This window comes from Papio anubis, chromosome 17 (assembly GCF_008728515.1).
Source record: "Papio anubis isolate 15944 chromosome 17, Panubis1.0, whole genome shotgun sequence".
Taxonomy (NCBI): domain Eukaryota; kingdom Metazoa; phylum Chordata; class Mammalia; order Primates; family Cercopithecidae; genus Papio; species Papio anubis.
Window position 1 is genome coordinate 30,455,920 of NC_044992.1, and position 19,540 is coordinate 30,475,459.

General features: G+C 55.8%; 1 protein-coding gene and 1 long non-coding RNA gene across 2 annotated transcripts; one reads left to right on the forward strand and one right to left on the reverse strand.

The window, feature by feature from the left end:
- Window positions 1-720: 720 nt before the first annotated feature.
- Window positions 721-10,514, forward strand: CA4 (carbonic anhydrase 4). Its single transcript, XM_003912865.5, has 8 exons — window positions 721-882; window positions 6,349-6,402; window positions 7,540-7,695; window positions 8,396-8,541; window positions 8,659-8,757; window positions 9,028-9,094; window positions 9,249-9,412; window positions 10,194-10,514. The coding sequence occupies exons 1-8, from the start codon at window positions 825-827 to the stop codon at window positions 10,386-10,388; spliced, it is 939 nt and encodes a 312-aa protein (XP_003912914.1). The 5' UTR covers window positions 721-824; the 3' UTR covers window positions 10,389-10,514.
- A 4,015-nt stretch (window positions 10,515-14,529) lies between these two features.
- Window positions 14,530-18,248, reverse strand: LOC110741619. Its single transcript, XR_002518125.2, has 2 exons — window positions 16,805-18,248; window positions 14,530-14,778 (listed from the first exon to the last, which is right to left on the reverse strand). It is a non-coding gene; the product is annotated as an uncharacterized LOC110741619 (long non-coding RNA).
- Window positions 18,249-19,540: the final 1,292 nt, after the last annotated feature.

A 19,540-nucleotide genomic window follows, 5' to 3' on the forward strand; every position in this document is an offset into this window, starting at 1 on the left:
CTCCACCTGGGGGGCTCAAAGAACCTAGCTCCTCCCCTTTGACCCCATCAGTTTCTCCTTCACCGAGTCCTCTTACAATCCATTTCTTAATTCTGCCCCCTCAACCCTCCCTGCTCATCACATAAACACCAGCAAGGGCAGTTTAGGGACAGCTTTGCTCTGTGTTTGAAGAAAGGTCTTTGGTCTGCTTAGAAATTAAGTTTGGAGCAGCCCGGGAGGAAATGGAAGAGATGAGACCCAGAGAGAGGATCAATGACCACTGCCTGGGAGAGACAAGAGAGGCTTTCTGCGGCCACTGATTCAACAAACGGCATCACACGCCCCTCAGCCTCTCATCTCTTCCAGGCCATCTCCACCCCCACCCCCATCCCAAGGCCATTCCCATTCAAGACCACTGCGCAGGGGTGGCGCCAAAATGATCGAAGTCATCATCGGGGCACTCATCTTTGTGTGGGTCAAGCACTTTGTGGTGTCGCGTCCCTGTTCCCAAACCAGGGACCAGGAGTAGGATGGGGGAGGGGCAAGGCGCCGCTTCTGAGTGGAGAGGACGCGGAGTGGGTGAGGGGGCCTCGGGCACAGGGCAAGAGGTGGCAGGTCGGGGCGGGGGACAGGGAGAGGGGAGGATTTCAGATGAGGGACAGGGGGAAGGTGGGGAGGGGAGGGCAGGCCCCGCCAGTGGGAGGAGCCGCCTCCCGCGTCCAGCTGTCGGGGCTCCCTCCCGTTGCTGCTCCGCTATAAAACGCAGGCCGGCAGGATCGTTGCACCCGCGGCGGCCTTCTCGGTGCGCGACCCCCGGCCCAGAGGCCTCTTTGCTGTCGCGCAAGATGTGGATGCTGCTGGCGCTCCTGGCCCTGTCCGCGGCGCGGCCATCGGCCGCTGCAGGTGAGCTCCCGGGCTCCGGCCCCAGGTGCCCCTCGGCGGCCCCCTCCGTGCCCCCAGCTCCCGCCCCGCAGAGGCTCCCCGCGGGCTGCCTGTGCGCGTTGGCGGCGCGTGGGTCCCGGGTTGCGTGTGCGCCGGGGGCCGCGAGGGTGCGGGAGGACCGAGCAGCGCGCGAGCTTGTGTGTGCACACGCGTGTCCGCGGCGGCCGGGGGAGCGTGTGCACGCGTGTACGCGGTGAGGGTGTGCGAGTGGCCGGCGTCCCGGAGCAAGAAGAGTTGGGAGTCCCTGATAAGGATGCTTCTCAGGCCGGGCGCGGGTGTTCCTGCCTGTAATCCAAGCACTTTGGGAGGCAGAGGCGGGTGGATCACCTGAGCCCAGGAGTTCGAGACCAGCCTGGCCAATATGGTGAAACCCCATCTCTACCAAAAATACAAACATTAGCTACTCGGGAGGCTGAGACAGGAGAATTGCTTGAACCCAGGAGCTGAAAGTTGCAGTGAGATCACGCCACTGCACTCCAACCTGCTGCACCGTCTCATAAAAAAGGAAAAAAAAAAAAAGGATGCTTCTCAGACCGGCCTCAACGCAAGCCTTGTTTTCTCACCCAGTGTCCTCCGTCTGTCCGTGGGTTTCCGTCCGTCCTGCTGGGACTCAGCGCTGGGCGACTGCCCCGCGGCCAGAGCAAGGGCGGTGTGGCAGGGTCCTGGGAGTCCCCCTTTCCACCAGGGTTCCTTGCCCCTGAGGGTCGCAAGCTCCCCTGGCCTCCCTAGCCCCCAGCGCTGAATTGGGAGCCTGGTGGGCCGGGGCGGGGGGACCTGGAGCCCCGAGGCCTCTGCGGAGCCGGTCTTTCCGGACAAGGTGATTTTCGTTTAAAGATTAATGGTGAAGCCGAGCTCTTAATTATTCCTCTAGGTGGGAGGTGGCAGGAAAGGCATGTTAATGTTTGATAAGGAGCTAAAGGCGCTTCAAGCGGCTGTACACAGAGATCCGATCCTGGAGGCACCTTCTTTGCAACCCCAGACCCCATCACCAGAAGACCCCATCTGCCAGTTTTCAGCCCATCCACCCCTCGGATGGTTCTTGGGGCCCACGCAGGCTGAAACCTCCTCTCCCAAGTTAGGTGCTCCACCCTCAAAGCCTCGGAGTGAGGGGTGAAGGTGTTCTCTGCATAGAGGAGCTAGCATGTGCCCTTTGCAGCAGGGACTGGCTGAGCTGTCATAGAGGATCGAGTGGCATCTTGCAGCCTCTCCTCCGGGCCCCTGGGGGAAGAAAGAGAAAAAGCAGAATGTGAAAACTTTTATTTGTAGGGTTAGACACTGGAAACCTACTAAGCAGCTAGACAGTAGAAAGAGAAATGCTTTGCAATTCGGGCGCTTTGTAGCTGTGTGGTCTTGGGTAAGTCACTTCCTTTCCCATTTGCAAAACAGGTGTAGTCATTCTGACTTCAGGGGTTTTAAGGGTTCGAATAAAATACTGGGTTTAAGTGCTTAGTGCAGTGCCTGTGTGGCACGTGGCCGGTGCTCCATATACCACGTTTATGGGGCTCTCCCCCAAGCCTGGGGCCAGTGTTAGGAATGTGTCTCAGCTCATCCCTCACACAAGCTGCGATCTCCTTTAGTGCCAATGCTTTCTGACCGGGACCTGACGTCCATTCATCCCATGGGGGACTCAAGCTGAGAAGGGACCAGGTTGCATATGGAGACACCCAGAGCATCTCTGTCCATTGAGACAGGAGGACGGGAGAGGATATTTGGTCCCCTTCAGAGCCCCAGACCCCTGGCTGGGAGCTGCTGAGACTTTGCCCAGGGCACACTTGGGTTGTGCTGAGCTGTTTTTCAGGATTATCCCCTGTCCCTCAGAGGGGGAGGTGGGGTGAGCAAGGTCCATTAGAGACGCTTCCTCAGCCATCTTGAAACAAGGAGGAGGGGTGGCAGGTCAGTCAGGGTGGGGGGCAGTAGCTGGGTGACAGGCGACGGGCTCTCAGTCTCTAACCTGTGGTCAGGGTGGATGGACTAGGTAGGATGTGGCACTGGACACTGAGACCTATGGGTAGGTAGTCCCTCTCCTTCCCAGGCCCTCTTCAGAGTGACCTGAGTCAGTGGGCTGGTACTTATCTGCAAGGGTGGCCCTCTCATTCAACGAGGACAAGAACCTGAGTGGTGGGTGATCCTGCCACCAGAACCCCACCTTCCCTCCACGGACATGGACCGGACCCCTGACCTTGACCTCACCACCATTATGTTTTCCTGGCTTCTGCTTCCTGAAGAAGGTAGTTAAAAGCGCGTTCAGCCAAGCAGGTCAAAAGTCTTCATGATTAAGACAGTGGATCAGCGGTCACCACTACAAACCTAGGAGCTGCGGCCAGAACCAGGGAAGATCAAATTCCTAAGAAAAGCTAAGCCTGGACCAGATGTGCCCCAGAGAGGCTGTGAGGCAAGTCACAGGGGGCTCCACCCTTCACAGCTGGCTCTTGGGAACACTGGCTCGAGGGAGGCGTCTCCTGGAATGGCTGCCCCTGTGGCCTCCAGGCAGAGGAGAGACCAGTCCAACTTTCAAAACCCCTTCTGCCTTCAAGACCTCTTCGGGTGGGGACATGGGAGGATTATGGCAAGGAACTGTCGTGGTGCAAATGCCCTCTGATTTATTATCTCCTCAGTCGCTGGCACTGGGAATTTGGTGGCTGCGCCTGTCAGAGGCGTTTGAACCAGAGCGACTCCATTTTGGGTGAGGGCTAGGAAAATGAGGCTGGGATTTGCTGGGCTGCATTCTCAGAAAGTCAGACATTTCTAGCTCTAGATGTTTATGGTTAACGGAACAAATTAATAATGTTTATGACACAGACCCAGACTTGGGAAGGTCCAGATACCCCGATATCTGGAGACCAAAGGCATTCCTAACTTTGCTTTAAAAATAATAATATCGGCCGGGCACGGTGTCTCACACCTGTAATCCCAGCACTTTGGGAGGCCGAGGAGGGTGGATCATTTGAGGTTAGGAGTTCGAGACCAGCCTGGCCAACATGGTGAAACCCTGTCTCTACTAAAAATACAAAAATTAGCTGGGCATGGTGGTACATGCCTGTAGTCCCAGCTACTCAGGAGAGTGAGGCAGGAGAATTGCTTGAAACTGGGAGGCGGAGGTTACAGTGAGCCAAGATCGTGCCACTGCCCTCCAGGCTGGGCAACAGAGTGAGACTCCATCTCAATAATAATAACAATATCGATTCTTGCATAATATAGTAATTAAGAAAATTAATCCTTTATCACAAACACCTGTAGCAGAGCACACGTCCCCATGTATATAACGCATCGGACGTGTTCCTTCTCTGACTTTTGGGAATGTCCTACTCTGTCTATGGAGTAGCTGTCCTTTCACTACTGTACTTTTTTTTTTAAGGAACATTTGTATTTTAATTATTTTTATGTACAGAAAACTCAACAGTGTACATTTAACCCAGTTTAGTGGCAAGTTCTTTAGCCTTTGCCTTTTGGAGCTTGGCGATATGAGCCACAGACTTGGGACCCAGGACATTGCCGCCCCAGTGACAGCAGATCTCATTGTATCTGTCATTGTAATTGGTCCCGATAGCTTCCGCCAGCTTAGCCAAAGCGCCTTTGTCTTCTGAGTTCACCTGTGTGAAGGCGACAGTCACCACTGTAGTTTCTTAATAAACTTTCTTTTCCTTTGCACTGCAGACTCGCCCTGAATTCTTTCTTGTGTGAGATCCAAGAACCCTCTCTTGGGATCTGGGTCGGGACCCCTTTCCTGTAACAGGCCTTCTGTCAGAGGAAGATTGTGGGGCTTGGAATGTCTGATAACTCTCCTGTGGAGACTGAGCAAAGGCAGAGCGGGAGCTGGAGGTTTCGGAGCTCTGCCCCACTACTGCTGGGGCTGGGGTGGCAAGTGGCCACTGCTCTCTGCAGAATCCACCCACATGGGGGTAACCCAAGTGCAGCAACTCCCAGGGATAGCAGAGCCCTGCCCGGGGCTGGGGATGGACCATCAGGGGGAAGACACTGCAACTCTGAAAAAGGTGACGCCAGCAGAGCAGGAGAGGCAGTGATCAGGGCTGGGAAACTCCAAAGCCCAAAGCGGCTCTTCGTGGCCAGCTTTCCCGGGGATGCTCCCTCATGGCTCCTTCCCCATCCTGTCCCCATTCCAGGGACTCCGTCCTGGCTTAGACTACAAGGAGATGGGATTGTGGAGGCAGCCCAGGCAAGAAGGGAGAGGGCGGATGAGCTCAGAGGCCTCAGCTTTGGCTGAGTGGGAACCGTGCTTTTCTTAGGAATTTCCTCATCCTGAGTTCTTTCCAAGTCACTTCATTTCTCGCCTCTCTCTGCCCCTCCTTGGCTTTGGCCATCTGCTCCCAAAAGGAGGCCACGGGGGTGGGGGTGAGGGGGAAGGAAGGAGTTGTCGATGGGATTTTACCAAGTGCCAAGCTGCCTAAAACCTCCTTTAATCCTCCCCACGGCCCTGTGAGGTGGGTATGTTTGTCTCATATTACAGATGATACAACTGAGGCTCAGAGAGCTTAAGGGGCTTGCCCCCAAACCCATCTAAGGCCCCTGAGCAGCCCAGCCAGAATGCCAAGCTCTGGATGAGATGTTCTGTTCGCCCTGCTGGTGCAACCTTAAAAAAAATTAATAGACTTTATTTTTAAAGCAATTTTAGGCTCACATAAAAAATCAGCAGGAAGTACAGAGGGTTCCCATAGGCCCTTCTGCCCTGCATGCACTTTCCCCTCTTATTAACATCTTGCATCCATGTGGGACATGTGAGGTGCAGCCTTTTTTTCAGAGATGCTGGGTTCTACTGCCCTGAGGCAGAGCCCTCAGCCTGGCCCCAAAGACCAGGACTGTGGGGTTGGGGGGCAGGGGAGAAAGCCTGGCTGCTTTCCCCTCAGCGGGAGCTGTGAGACGCTAGCCAAGAAGGGATCTTAGTAACACACGGTGGGGTGCGGGGGGAGGTGGGGAGGCATTCTGGGGAAGGACCGCCTAATCTCCTCCCTCATCTCGAATCTGGGAAGGCTGCCCGGCTGAACCTGACTCTATTGTCCCAGGAGCGGAGGCTGGGCTGAGTCCTCCTCTTCCCCTCTCACCAGAGTCTCCCTTCCAGGTTTGGGGTGGGGGAGGTAAGCGGGGAGGAGGCGGCTGGTGACCAAGGAATGAAATATCCAGGCCAGCCCCACGTCAGAGCTGAGTGGCCTCGCAGGGGTTCCCTGGAGGGCTGGTGGCTGCTTGGCCTGGCCCCGCCTGGGGAACAGAGCCCTACACCAGCTGACCTGTTGATCAGCCCTGCTTAGTTTTCCTTTGAGTTTCCCTAGGCCCTCAATCCTACTGCCAGGAACACGCCATCCCAGCCCAAGGGAGGGCTCCAACCCCAGGGGTAGGCCCAGCCTCTAATCCTCCTGTGTGTGGGAGCAACAGGACACACACACGCACACTTCACACCTTTCCTCTCTGCTCCAGAGTCACACTGGTGCTACGAAAGTCAAGCCAATTCCTCCAAGGACACCTGCTTGGGTGAGTACAACCAGTCCGGGGGACTGCTGTTTATGCATGGTGGGCACCACGCAGGCCGAAATGGAGACCCCGGAAGGGTGGGAAGGTGAGAGGTGATGGTGGCCTCCCAGGCAGATATCAGTTCCCAGCACACACACACACACACACTCTCTCTCTCTCTCTCACACACACACACACACAGATATACAAATGCACACTCACACACACGCACACACACTCTCTCACACTCACACACACAAACCCACACTCTCACACACACAAACACACACTCACTCTCTCCTGTCCTGGTGCTCAGGGACCAGGGAGTGTAGAGTGGCCTGAGTCTTCACTGGCACCTGCTGTCACCAAGAGGGCATATTCCCTGCGGAATGAATTGGCAGCAGCATTGAAGGAGGAAAGGCATTTTGCTGTTTCCCATAACAAAACGGGGAGTTGGTTCTATCCCAGTGACGCCCCTTGCAGGGGGCCTGAGCGATGGTCCTTTACGCTTTTATTCCAATGCTGATCAATTCGAATGCAAACCCTGCAGTCTGCTGTGTTTTGGTGACTAAGCAGTGCGCCCGCCCGCTCCTGACCCTGGCCCTCCTGGTGTTGGGGTCACCAGGGTTCGGGGAACCAGCTCCTCCAGGGCTACTCCTCTCCCTCCCATTCCTCAGATGATACTCAGCGCCCTTCATCAGAAACCCCCAGGGAGTCCCACTCCATTGCTTCCAAAGCCCTCTCCATCCATCTCCTTCAAACTCTCTGGCATCCCAGGGAAGCAGATTATCTCTGCAGCTCCCAGTTTACATTTGGGAAACCCAGGGCTTGGAGAGGTGATGTGCACCACCTCATGAAGTCGTCCCTGCCCTGGAGCTCACAGTTAACAGTTGGCAACTCTGTTCCCACCTTGTCCCACACCAGGGCTAGACTCCCCAGCCTTGCTTGTGTGTGTCTGTGGAGGAGGAGGAGGAAGGCCCAGGGAGGGTGAGGGCGGAGTTCTGAGCTGAGCATCCCTGAAGCACAGCCTTCAGGCCGCCTCAAAGCATTGCCGTGTGGGAACTGAATGGGTGCGCCTGACTTCAGTGGGGCGGTGGGGGCTACACTTTGGTGCCAGGCACCCCTGACTCTCGCAATCCACCCTCTCTCCCTGCTTAGTGCCAGGCAAGTGGGGTGGAAACTGCCAGAAGGACCGCCAGTCCCCCATCAACATCGTCACCAGAAAGGCAAAGGTGGACAAAAAACTGGGACGCTTCTCCTTCTCCGGCTACGATAAGAAGCAAACGTGGACGGTCCAAAATAACGGGCACTCAGGTGGGCTGGACGGAGGCCCCGGGCAGGCCTGGGCACCCAAGCTCCCCGAGGACTGAGAGGACAGGGCTCCTCCCGGGAGGGCATGCCAGGCCCAGGCCCATCTGTGCTGCGAGGGGGCTGAAAATCCTATGGGGGAGGACAGCTTCCGAGAGGAGAGAACACTCTAGTACGTTTTCGGTACTTTCATCAGACCAGTCTGGGATGGGGGGAAGGAAGCGTTCCAGGAAGAAGGACATGGGCAAAGCTGCGGAGGCATGAAACAGCTCAGCGCGTTCGGAGAACTGCCAGGAGCTCTGTGTGGATGAAGAACAGAGAGTGAACCCAGGCGGAGCCCAAGCAAGGCCCAGGGGCAGCTGGGCTGGGACCCAGGGGCAGGTCACCCAGGCCTGAGGAGTTTGGACATTACCCCGAGGACGCCAGGGCACCACAGAGGAGGTGGACGCAGAGGAGGCACCAGGCCAGAGCTGCAGTTTGGGGCAGTGGAGGGTGCAGGAGAGGGGGAGACAGGCAGGGAGGCCAAGGAGGAGGCCAGGGAAAGGTCCAGGGCTGTCCCACCCCGCCCCACCCGTGCAGGCCAGGACCGGAGCCCATGAAGGGTGGGAGGCAGGAGAGAATGTCCCATCTGGCTGAAGCTGGGATGAGGGCCTGGAAGAGGCTGAGGGAGGCCGGTTCGAGGACTCTGCCCCTTCTGTGCCCCCAGTGATGATGTTGCTGGGGAACAAGGCCAGCATTTCTGGAGGAGGACTGCCTGCCCGGTACCAGGCCACACAGTTGCATCTGCACTGGTCCAACTTTCTAGATAAGGGCTCCGAGCACAGCCTGGATGGGGAACACTTTGCCATGGAGGTGAGGGCCCCTTCCGGACTGGGACCTTGTCTGGGCTCTGGGTGTGCACCTGCCTTGGGCAAGCAGGGTAGTCCAGGTCCTTCATAGGTTGCCTCTTCACCCCTCCACCCCCACCAGGTGCACATAGTACATGAGAAAGAGAAGGGGACATCGAGGAACGTGAAAGAGGCCCAGGACCCTGAAGACGAGATCGCGGTGCTGGCCTTTCTGGTGGAGGTGGGACTCCCATTCCTCACCTCCCAGGGAACCTGTGGCTGAGAGCTTCTTCTTAGGATCCAGAGACCTGGGACTCCAGCGAGGCAGGAGGGGGTGGGGAGACTCCAACTTCCGCCTCTGTTTCTGGGGTTGCATGTCCCCGGGCCAGGTGGGGAGCCCAGAGCCTCAATCCCAGAAGCTGCCTGGCCTTTCGTCCCCAGATCAGGAGAATGAACTGGCCACCACCACTGGCTCCCTGCAGACTCTCAAGACCCTTCCCTCCCTTTCCAGGCTGGACCCCAGGAGAACAAGGGCTTCCGGCCGCTGGTGGAGGCACTGTCTAATATCCCCAAACCTGGTGAGTCAGGATTGGGGAGAAGGGCGTGGGGTGAGGAGGGGATTCCTCCCACAAAGGAAGGAGTGGGTGTGCGGGGAGCTGGGCTCTCAGAGTGCAGGGGAAGTGGGGCTCCTTCTCCCACCCTCACTGACAGTGTCCTTTTTCCCCACCCCAGAGATGAACACCACGATGGCAGAGAGCAGCCTGCTGGACTTGCTCCCCAAGGAGGAGAAACTGAGGAACTACTTCCGCTACCTGGGCTCACTCACCACACCGACCTGCGATGAGAAGGTCGTCTGGACTGTGTTCCAGGAGCCTATTCAGCTTCACAGAGAACAGGTGCACAGGGCCCGGGGTAGGGCATAGACTCCCACTGCCTGGCTCCCCAGAAATTATCCCTCTATCTGCCCTCAGAAGTCCCTCAGGATACGGGTGGGGAGCCCAGGGAACTGAAGTCCATTGTTAATCATGGACATTCACTGAACACAGGCAAGAAAGGCCTGAGCCGTTCCATCACCAGACTGGGGGCTAGACGGGAGGCAGGGGAAGGTGGAATCATTCAGAAAATGGTGCTGGGGTTTCTACAATGAAGGAGGCTCTGGGGAGACAGCCATGAGTCCAGAGGGCCCAAATGTCTGCCCTTGCACTACTTCCATTCCAAAACAGTGGTTCTCAAAGGGCGGCCCCTGGACCAGTGGAGTCAACATCATCACCAGGGGAATTGCTAGAAATGCTAATCCTCAGAGCTACTGAATTAGGAGCTCTGGGGGTGGAGCCCAGGCCTCTGGGGCCCAACAAGCCCACCTCCCAGCTGATGCTAACGCATGCTCAAGTTTGAGAGCCACTGTCCTGTAGTAAGAGTGACAAGAGAAGCAGGCATTGCTGGCCCCCTGGGGTGTGAATGAAAGGAAGCCAATGGGCACTTAGCCCTCACCTATGCCACGCACCTCATTTACATCCCCTATTCTTATCATCTTCACGACCACCTTGAGAGCCAGGGGTTCAGAGCCCCTCTTTCCTAATGAGGGCTCCCAGGTCAGGACGAGGTGCCTGCCTGAGGTCACACGGCAGGGAGTGCAGCTCCCCCTGCCCCCACCCGCTGAGCCCGTCGCTTTCGCAGATCCTGGCATTTTCTCAGAAGCTGTACTACGACAAGGACCAGAAACTGAACATGACGAACAATGTCAGGCCCCTGCAGCGGCCGGGGCAGCGCGTGGTGCTCAGGTCCGGGGCCCCGGATCAGCTGCTGTCCTGGGTCCTGCCTGCCCTGCTGGGCCCCACACTGGCCCGCCTGCTGGCCAGCTTCCTGCGATGATGGCTCACTTCTGCACACAGCCTCTTCCGTGCCTCAGCTCTCCAAGTCCTGGGCTTCCAGTCCTTAGGCTTCCCAGGTGGGACTTTAGGCATGATTAAAATATGGACATATTTTTGGAGAAACCTTTCTCAAGTGTGTTTTTAGCTTCCCACAACTACCGCACCCTGTCCCCCTCCACCCACCCCTGTTCCAGGGCGGGGGCTTTAAGGCCAGAAGATTTCTCCCGAGTAGGTACCACCAGGTGTCCTCACTCTTGTTCTCTGTGAATTCCGTGTCCACACCCCACTCCCTTCTACCGGGATCTGGACCTTGGAGAGATGCTGAAGACATCTTGGAGTTTCATCACAGTGGAAGCTAGAGGAATTCCAATCTAATCTCTTCATCATATAGAGGGGGAAACTGAGGCTGAGAAAGAAGAGGCTGGGGCCGGGCATGGTAATTCACGCCTGTAATCCCAGCATGTTTCGAGGCAGAGGCAGGTGAATCACTTGAGCCCTGGAGTTCAAGACCAGCCTAGGCAACATGGTGAAGCCCTGTCTCTACAAAACATACAAAAATTAACCAGGCGTAGTGGTGCACACCTGTAGTCCCAGCTACTCAGGAGGCTGAGGCAGGAGGATTGCTTGAACCCAGAAGGTGAAGGTTGCAGTGAGCTGAGATTGTGCCACTGCACTCCAGCCTGGGCAACAGAGCGAGAGAGAAGAGGCTGCTCGGCTGGCTGGAGGCTGCATAGTGAGGCCAGGGCAGAGCCGACTGCATGGAGGCAACCCCAGCCCTGTGTGTTCTCCCCTGTGCTAGAGGTGAAAGGGTGTCCTGTGTGGGGATGGCCTAGGCAAGGTGGGCGACAGGAAGTTCATTTGTTTGCTCAAATATTTATTGAGCATTTATGCTCTAGGCACTGGGGATATGGCACAGAATAAGAGACAAAAATGCCTGCCCCCCTGGAGTCCACAGTCCAGTGGAGAGACAGCCCATAAATGAAGCAGATATGTTGCCTAATAGATCAGGAGGCAGACAGTGCATGGGAAAAAGAGAATTCAGGGCAGGGAGCTGGGCACAGTGGCTCATGCCTGTAATTCCAGCACTTTGGGAAGCAAGGCGGGCAGATCACCTGAGGTCAGGGGTTTGAGACTAGCCTGGCCAACATGGCGAAACACGGTCTCTACTAAAAATACAAAAATTAGCTTGGCGTGGTGGCAGGTACCCGTAATTCAGCTACTCAGGAGGCTGAGGCAGGAGAATTGAAACAGGTTGCAGTGAGCCAAGATTGAACCACTACACTCCAACCTGGGCAACAGAGAGAGACTCCATCTCAAAAGAAAAAAAAAAAAAAGAATTCAGGGCAGGGAAGGTGGGAGGCCCTAAGGAAGGGGAGGCTGGGAGGAGGCCAGGGAAGGTGGCCTCTGGAGACTGCAAGTGTTGAGGTGCGGTGGGGAGGGCGCCTTCGGGAGAAACAACAGGGAGAAATAGAGGGAAGGAGGGAGGAAGTGGGGACAGGGGAGGCAGGAGAGCGAGGTAGGGGGCATCGGTTTGGAGCAGGGGAGCTGTAGAGGTGAGGGCAGAACACAGGGACAGTTTAGAAGCTGCCACAGCGCCCAGGAGCTGATCTGCTGATGGATTAGCAGTGACATATGAGGGAGGGCTCATGGGGGTGTCCAAGGATGTGGGGCCTGGTCCCTTGGGACTTGTCAGGAAGGTCCCCACTGCGGCCGTGATTACATCTCTATCTCTAATGGTTGTTTTCCCTCCTGTGGCCCCGAGGGAAGTGGAGGGAGAGGAACTGGGAGGAGGCTGGTGAGAGGGGGTCCAGGACACCAGAATGAGAAGGAAAGAAGGGGACCCATGCGGTCCCCAAGCCAGGTCAGGCCCCAGGTGCCAGGAACTGAGGGCCCACAGTTCTCAGACCTCACTGTCAGGAGTAGGACTGGATTTTGAATTCATGAGCCTTGGAGTGGGGTTGGCTGAGTGAATGGGGGACCCAGGTTTCCCTGGCTGGGCATGAGGACCCTTCTGGGGCTGAAAGTCCGGAGGTAGAGAGCTTCCTCACAGGAAGGCGTGCCCACCAGGAGGGCACTGAGGGATTCCATCACCTGGTTCCAGAATCCCTTGCTGGCTGTGGGAGGGGAGCTGGTGGGAGGAGGTGGTCTCTAAGCCTTCTCCCTCCCCGTGCCCCCCATGCCCCTGACCACCCCCAGTCAGCCCAGGGAGAGGAGAGACGGCTGCTCCCCTCCCTCCTCCCTTTCCCTCCCTCTTCCCTGTTGTGACCAAAAATAAGTCCCCCCTCCCTTCCCTGGTGACCACGCAGCTGTGGGGGAGGGGTGATAGTGCTGTTGTCATGGCAACCGCAGGCCGCCTGTCAGCAGGGGGTGTGTGGACGCAGAACCTGGAACCTGTTCTTTGGTTCCCACACAGACTGCGGGGAATCTAAGCTGCCCCTTCAAGGCTCAGGGCTCTGAGGTCAGAATGGCCCCTCCCTGCTCCCCAATGGCACCCTATCCCCACCCCCGTCCCTGCCCTCCAGGCAACCTTAGTGAATAATGTGGCAGCAGGACCAGGAAGTCCTGACCTCTCCAACCCAAGGCAGAAGGCGTTCGACCCTCCCCGTCCCCCTGGTCCCCAAATCATAAACCTGGCCAGCAGGAGCCAGAACGGGCACAGCTTGTCCACGGCCTGGGGCTCTGGCCACCTCCCATGTCCTGCCTGCCCTCCCTGTGGCCCAGAGGCCAGCGCAGGTGCTGCCAGCACTCAACTCCCAGCCAAATCACCAGGGCCAGCCACTACAGAAGTGGGCAGCTCACTCCGGGCACTGGCCCCTGCCTCCAGAGGCCTCCACTGATGGAGTTCCTTCTTGCGAACATGCGCGTGTTCATGAAGCGTTTCCTGTTAGTAAATTCACTCCCTCTGTGCGGCCCCCGCCACCCCCAGCAGACCCCACCCTGGGGATGGCGGCTCTGAGTTCCCTGTGCCCAGTCTCGTCTGGCTTCTGAGACAGTTTCCTCTGAGGGTGAGGGAGGAGAACCCCCTTATTCACAAAGAGGGTCCAGCCTGGCCTCGAGCCCTCCTTTCATTTATTTCTGATGCCCCGTGGGTGACTGCATGGGGTGCGCACACACACACACTCACACACACACACACACCCCGGCCTTCACTCCTTCACTGTAGCTGGCCAGGCCTGGGGGAGGCTCGCAGGCTAATGATTTTACCCACAACCTGACTTCTCAGGGGGTCACTGGCCGGCGCCCAGCACAGCATGAAGCACATTTTTGGGTGCCTACCATGTGCCAGGTGGGGGCCATGCTGCAATCCCATCAGGGTGGCGTTATCCCTGCCACGGCATGGACAAGGAAGCCAAGGCACAGAGAGGGACCAGGCACTTGTCGGAACCTGGGGCCACTCCCCTGCAACTCCTTGGCTCCCCTGGCCGGCTCTATCCTTCAGCTGAGCCATCTGTGTCCAGGGAGGGTGAGGGCCGCAGCACCCTGTCCCACCCATCTCTGCCGGTTGCTGTCCATCCCCAGTGGGCCATCTCTTTGGCCCCCTGTTTAGATTCGGCATCCGGATGGGAGCCAGGGGCTAAAAATACTCCCATGTGGTTAGATGGTTCTTGGAAAATAAACTTCCCCATCTTGGCTCTTGGTTTGCACACTTGCTGGCCTTGCTTCCTGTGGCTCTGATCTGACAGTGTGGGGGTGGGGGAGGAAGGCGGGGCGGAGGAGGGTCTACAGGGGGCCTGGAGTCGTGGGGGCGGTGTGGACGTCTGCCCATGGTTCCTGCAGGCTGCGGTGTCTCAAAACTCCAGGGGGCGCCTATACCGACACCGCCTTGTGAACAGTGCCCCCCACTGTTGCAACCTCACTGTGAACAGTGCTCCCCACTGTTGCTCCCCACGTGGTGCAACCCCGAGGCTCTGAGCTTGTGTGTGTGTTGGGGTGGGAAGAGGTAAGGAAGCTGGTGGCTCCATGGGCATGCTTGCTGCTCTGGGCCTCGGTTCATCCATCTGCAGAAGGGGCTACCCTTGGTCCCCCCATCTAACTGGGCCTGGCTGTCCCGGGCTCCTGCTGTCCCTGGTGACCTCGGGAGGAAGGTCAGGCCTATCTCTGAGGTTGGGGAACTGTTCCTGCACCTCGCACTACACATGTCCTAGCCGCTGTGTTTGTTTATTTGAGAGGGGACAAAGGCATTCTTTCTCCCAGGGACAAAGGACGATGTCCAAGGCCCAGGGAGGGGCTTCCTTTGGAGAAGAGCTGCGGGACAGAAGAGTCAGTTCCTTCCGCAGATGGCTGGACACGTGGGAGGCTCCTCAGGTTGTTCCAAGTGTCAGCTTCAGCAAGGCCTGGAGGACAGGAAGAGGGCAGTGGAACAGGACACACGGAAGGGAGGTGGGTGCATTCTGGAACAAGATTTAATCTTCTATCAAGATTTAGTCTTTCAGCCAGGTGCAGTGGCTCACACCTGTAATCCCAGCATTTTGGGAGGCCAAGGCGGGAGGATCACTTGAGCCCGGGAGTTTAAGATCAGCCTGAGTAACTTAGGGAGATCCTGTTTGTACGAAGGGGAAAAAAAAGCCAGACATGGTGGCATGCCTGTGGTCCCCGTTACTTGAGATGCTGAGGTGGGAGGATGGCTTAAGCCCAGGAGTTCAGGCACCATTGCACTCCAGCCTGGGCAACAGAGAGAGACCCTGTCTCAAAAAACAAAAAAAATAAAACTTAATCCATCCCTCCCTTCCTTCCTTCCTTCCTTCCTTCCTTCCTTCCTTCCTTCCTTCCTTCCTTCCCTTCTTCCCTCCCTCCCTCTTTCTCTTTCTTTTCTTTCTTTCTTCTTCCTTCCTTCCTTCCTTCCTTCCTTTCTTTCTTTCTTTCTTTCTTTCTTTCTTTCTTTCTTTCTTTCTTTCTTTCTTTCTTTCTCTTTCCTTTTTTCTTTCTTTCTCTTTCTTTTCTTTTCTTTTCTTTCTTTCTTTTTCTTTCTTTTTATACAGTCTTGCTCTGTTGCCCAGGCTGGAGTGCAGTGGCATGTTCTCGGCTCACTGCAACCTCTGCCTCCTAGGTTCAAGTGATTCTCCTGCCTCAGCTTCCGAGTAGCTGGGACTACAGGCACATGCCACCATGAGGCCAATTTTTTTCATATTTTTAGCAGAGATGGGGTTTTGCCATGTTGGCCAAGCTGGTCTCGAACTCCTGACCTCAGGTGATCCACCTGCCTTGGCCTCCCAGAGTGCTGGTATTACAGGCATGAGCCACCACACCCGGCCTTAATCTTTCAACAAACACTATTATTTCCTCTGTGCAAGGGACAGAGGATTTAGGGAGGAAAATCCTAGTCTGGGCTCTTCCTCCAAGACTCCCAACTGCAGGGCAGGCAGACACAGCGGGCACAGGAGCACCAGGTCTACAACATAGAAGTCAAGAGAGGAATGCAGAAACATCCGGGAATGCAGCCCAGACTCACACTGGCCTGGGGCGGAATCCCCCTCCACTGCTGACTCTCTAGGTGCCCTTGATAGTTTAATTCATTTTTCTGAGCCTCAGTTTCCTCATCTGTGAAATGGCGGTGATGACAGCATTTACCTCATGGGCCTGTTGTCAAGATTAAACAAGATGCCGGGCCAAGAGACGATATTCAATAATTTATAATTATTATGGTGATTCTTTACATTGGAAAGAGCAATGAAGGACGGGCAAGACCCACAGGTGGGGAGTAGGGAACACTGGGCGGAGGCTGGAATTATGCAGAGTGATGCATAATGAACTCTGATCTGTGGTTGGTGGCAGTTCTTTCCTAACCAAGGGAGAAATCTTAAGACCCTTCAAGGGGCCACCTTTCTGCCCAGACACTTAGGGACATCCCTCAGCACTCCATCCCAACCACACACAACAGAGGAAGACCTCCCAGCCTGACCTTCACCTAGAATTGTCTAAGGTCATCCAGAGCATCAGAGGGAGAAAAGGGGGCCCTCTGAGGCCCAGGGCTACCCCGCGGTTCTTATGTCCTGCCCTGGGGGGTGGCGGGTGCAGAGTTGAGAGTCAGGTTGAGCCCACATCTCTGAAAGAAGGGGCTCCTGGCCAGGGCTCCTCCTGCTTTCTCATTGTGGGGACTGATCGGGTTGGGGACCAAATTCCCATTTCATTTCCCTCTAACCCTTCCTCTCCCACTTCCCGTGGCTTCTCTGCTGCTGGCTCTGTCACGTGTCCATCTCTCTGCTGCTGGCTCTGCCTCTCACAAGCCTATCGTGTGTAGAGTTGCTGCAGTCTCCCCCAGCACAGGATGGGTGCCTGCCCCTGTCCCCACCCTTTTCTTCAGTTTTGCCTAGATGGGTTCACCTAGACAAAATACAGGCTGCCCAGTTACATCTGAATGTCAGATAAATAACAAATCCTTTTTTTTTTATATCCCTAAATTACATAGGACATACTTACACCAGAGCACTGGTGACACTAGCCTTGGAGCGCTCTCCCTGGCCACTCCCCGCAGTCTTGCTTCCTCTTGTGAAGTCTACGTGCCAGCCAAGACCCAGCGTGTGAGGCCTGGCCTGATCTCTGCTCCCTGTCTGCTCCCCCAGCAAGAGTCCCTGAGGAAAAGAATGGGGGATCGTTAGAGCCACCAGAGCATCGAAGTGTCCAGGCCAAGGTTGGTCACATAGAGGGAGGGCAGGTGGCAAATGTTTGCAGTATGAGTGAATAAAAGGAAAAATGATAGCAAAGAATGGAACTACCAGGCACCATTCCAGGGCTGGGACTAAATATTTACCTTGCCCATTGGGCAAAGATAAGCCTGGTTTTCCAGGCTGTATTTATGCCAGCTTTCCTTCAGGGGCTGACACAGTCAACTTGGTATCGTTACAGTTTGATCAGCGGTTTCCACATGTGGGGTCTGGGTGTACGAGATGCTTGATCCTCAGCTTCCGCCATTCCCCAGCTCCATGTGTCTTCCCCAGGGAATCCGCTTCCCAGTTCTTGGGCCCTAAATGTCTTTGCACCTCCATTCTGCTGCCGGGTCTGTCCCCAGTCTCCACCAGGCTATTGAATCGGAGTTCATTCTACTCTAGATGAAGCTGTGTATCTTCGTTTAGCCCCTGGGGTCAAACCACATCAGGAGCTGCTTGCAACATGATAGGACAGACTCGCCTGGGTCTACTACCTGCGTGGCCTCCTGGGAGACACCCCTCTTAAGGGAATAGGGTTGGGTATGACAAGCTGGGTCCAAGTGAAGCTTCAGAGATGGAGATGTAGGGGAGGAGGGACTCTGAGTTCAGTGTGGCAGTGATCACTCCGCCTCTGGGACTCATGCCAGGTGTATAAGGAGAATGGAAACTGCACGTGAAAAAGGGAAGGGTGATTTCTTTCTTTCTTTTTTTGGGGGGGCCAGGGGGAAGGGTGATTTCATGGAAATAGGAACAGCTCTGCTTTGGGAACGCCTTCATGGAGTGTAAAGGGAACAGCGAGCAACTCTGGCCCCTGGTGTCCAGCCTGGGAAGCAATGCCTAGAGGCAGTGGTCATGTTGGGCGAGGGGTGCCCAGAAGATCAGGTGGTCCTGCTCAGAGGACACCACGTGGCAGCTGAAAGGGCTAGTTTAAGAGCACATTTGAGATTCCCTCTGGAGGCTGCCATCAGTATTTAGGGGGAGAGTGGGTCTTGGCAGGGGGATAAAGGGTAGAACCAATGAAACCTGAGTCATTACAGCGAGTGGCCTTTCGCTGAGCCTGAGGCTGCTGTGACCAGGAAAATACAGCCAGCATAGAAGCAGATTCACAGTCGGGCGCCGTGGCTTGCGCCTGTAATCCCAGCACTTTGGGAGGTCAAGGTGGGCAGATCACCTGAAGTCAGGAGTTTGAGACCAGCCTGGCCAACGTGGTGAAACCCCATCTCTACTAAAAATATAAAAATTATCTGGGGGTGGTGGTGATGCCTGTAATTCCAGCTACTTGGGAGGCTGAGGCAGGAGAATTGCTTGAGCCTAGGAGGCAGAGGTTGCAGTGAGTTGAGATCATGCCACTGCACTCCAGCCTGGGCAAGAGAGAGAGACTCCCTCTGTCTCAAAAAAAAAGAAAAAAAAAAAAAAGCAGCAGCAGTAGCAGATTCATGGAGACACTACTGCTTGGAATTTGGTGATGCTTCAGGGAGTGGAGCTGGCCTATGCTCCAGACAGGCATAAACTATCAATGTAAACACAATTACACCTAAGCCTCTGCAGGCATGGTGCTGATGCTGTCCCTCCCAAGCAGGTATCATCCGGGTGGGTACAGGCCCTAGAGGCTGACATTTTTCTTTTCTTTTTTAAGACAGAATCTTGCTCTGCTGCCAGGCTGGAGTGCAATGGTGCGATCTCGGCTCACTGCAACCTCTGCCTCCTGGGTTCAAGCAATTCTCCTGCCTCAGCCTCCCAAGTAGCTGGGACTACAGGCGTGCACCACCACACCCAGCTGATTTTTTTGTATTTTTAGTAGAGACGAGGTTTCACCGTGTTAACCAGGATGGTCTCAATCTCCTGATCTCATGATCCGCCCACCTCGGCCTCCTACAGTGCTGGAATTACAGGTGTGAGCCATCACGCCCGGCCAATGTTGACATTTTTCGAGTCAGCTATGGAGTTTGAATTTTCCTCCAAATTTACATTGGCTATTTCCCCAGTTCAAATTAGGCCTGACTGATTTCTCTTTCTCTTTCTTTTTTTCTGAATACGTATCAGTTTTGGATTGAGGCCTAGCATTTCCACTACCATCCAGAGGAGAGATGAGAAAACCAGAGTTGGGCTCTTAATCCCAGGGGAAAAAGCAACGGGCTGCTCTGGAACGCTGCAGAGTCAGATCTGAATGAATGCAGGAATGGGGCAGGCAGCCGGGGAGTGTGCCGGCCGCGTGACGAGCCTGCCATGGTGTCCGGATGGACATGTGGTATTTGGTTTAAAGCCCACGCTACTGGGGCATAAACAGCTGGGGATAAATGATCAGACTCAATTGTTCTTTCCTTTCCCAGGAAAGGCCAGGAAGGAAAAGGCCCCAGTTTAAGGGAGAAGGCATTGTCCTCAGTGGATGAAGCACAGTCAGGTAGCCCGGTCTGGCAGGGGGCCAGTGGGGAGCACGAGTTTCTCATGACTGCTGTGGCTGGCGGCTGCCTTCACAACAATAGCACATTGGACCCTTGTCCTTCCCATC

Coding starts and splice junctions, on each gene's coding strand:
- CA4 (XM_003912865.5), top strand. CDS start 825: ATGTGGATGCTGCTGGCGCTCCTGGCCCTGTCCGCGGCGCGGCCATCG. Junction 8,758..9,027: donor TGCTGGCCTTTCTGGTGGAG/GTGGGACTCCCA, acceptor CTCCCTTTCCAG/GCTGGACCCCAGGAGAACAA. Junction 9,413..10,193: donor TTCAGCTTCACAGAGAACAG/GTGCACAGGGCC, acceptor TCGCTTTCGCAG/ATCCTGGCATTTTCTCAGAA.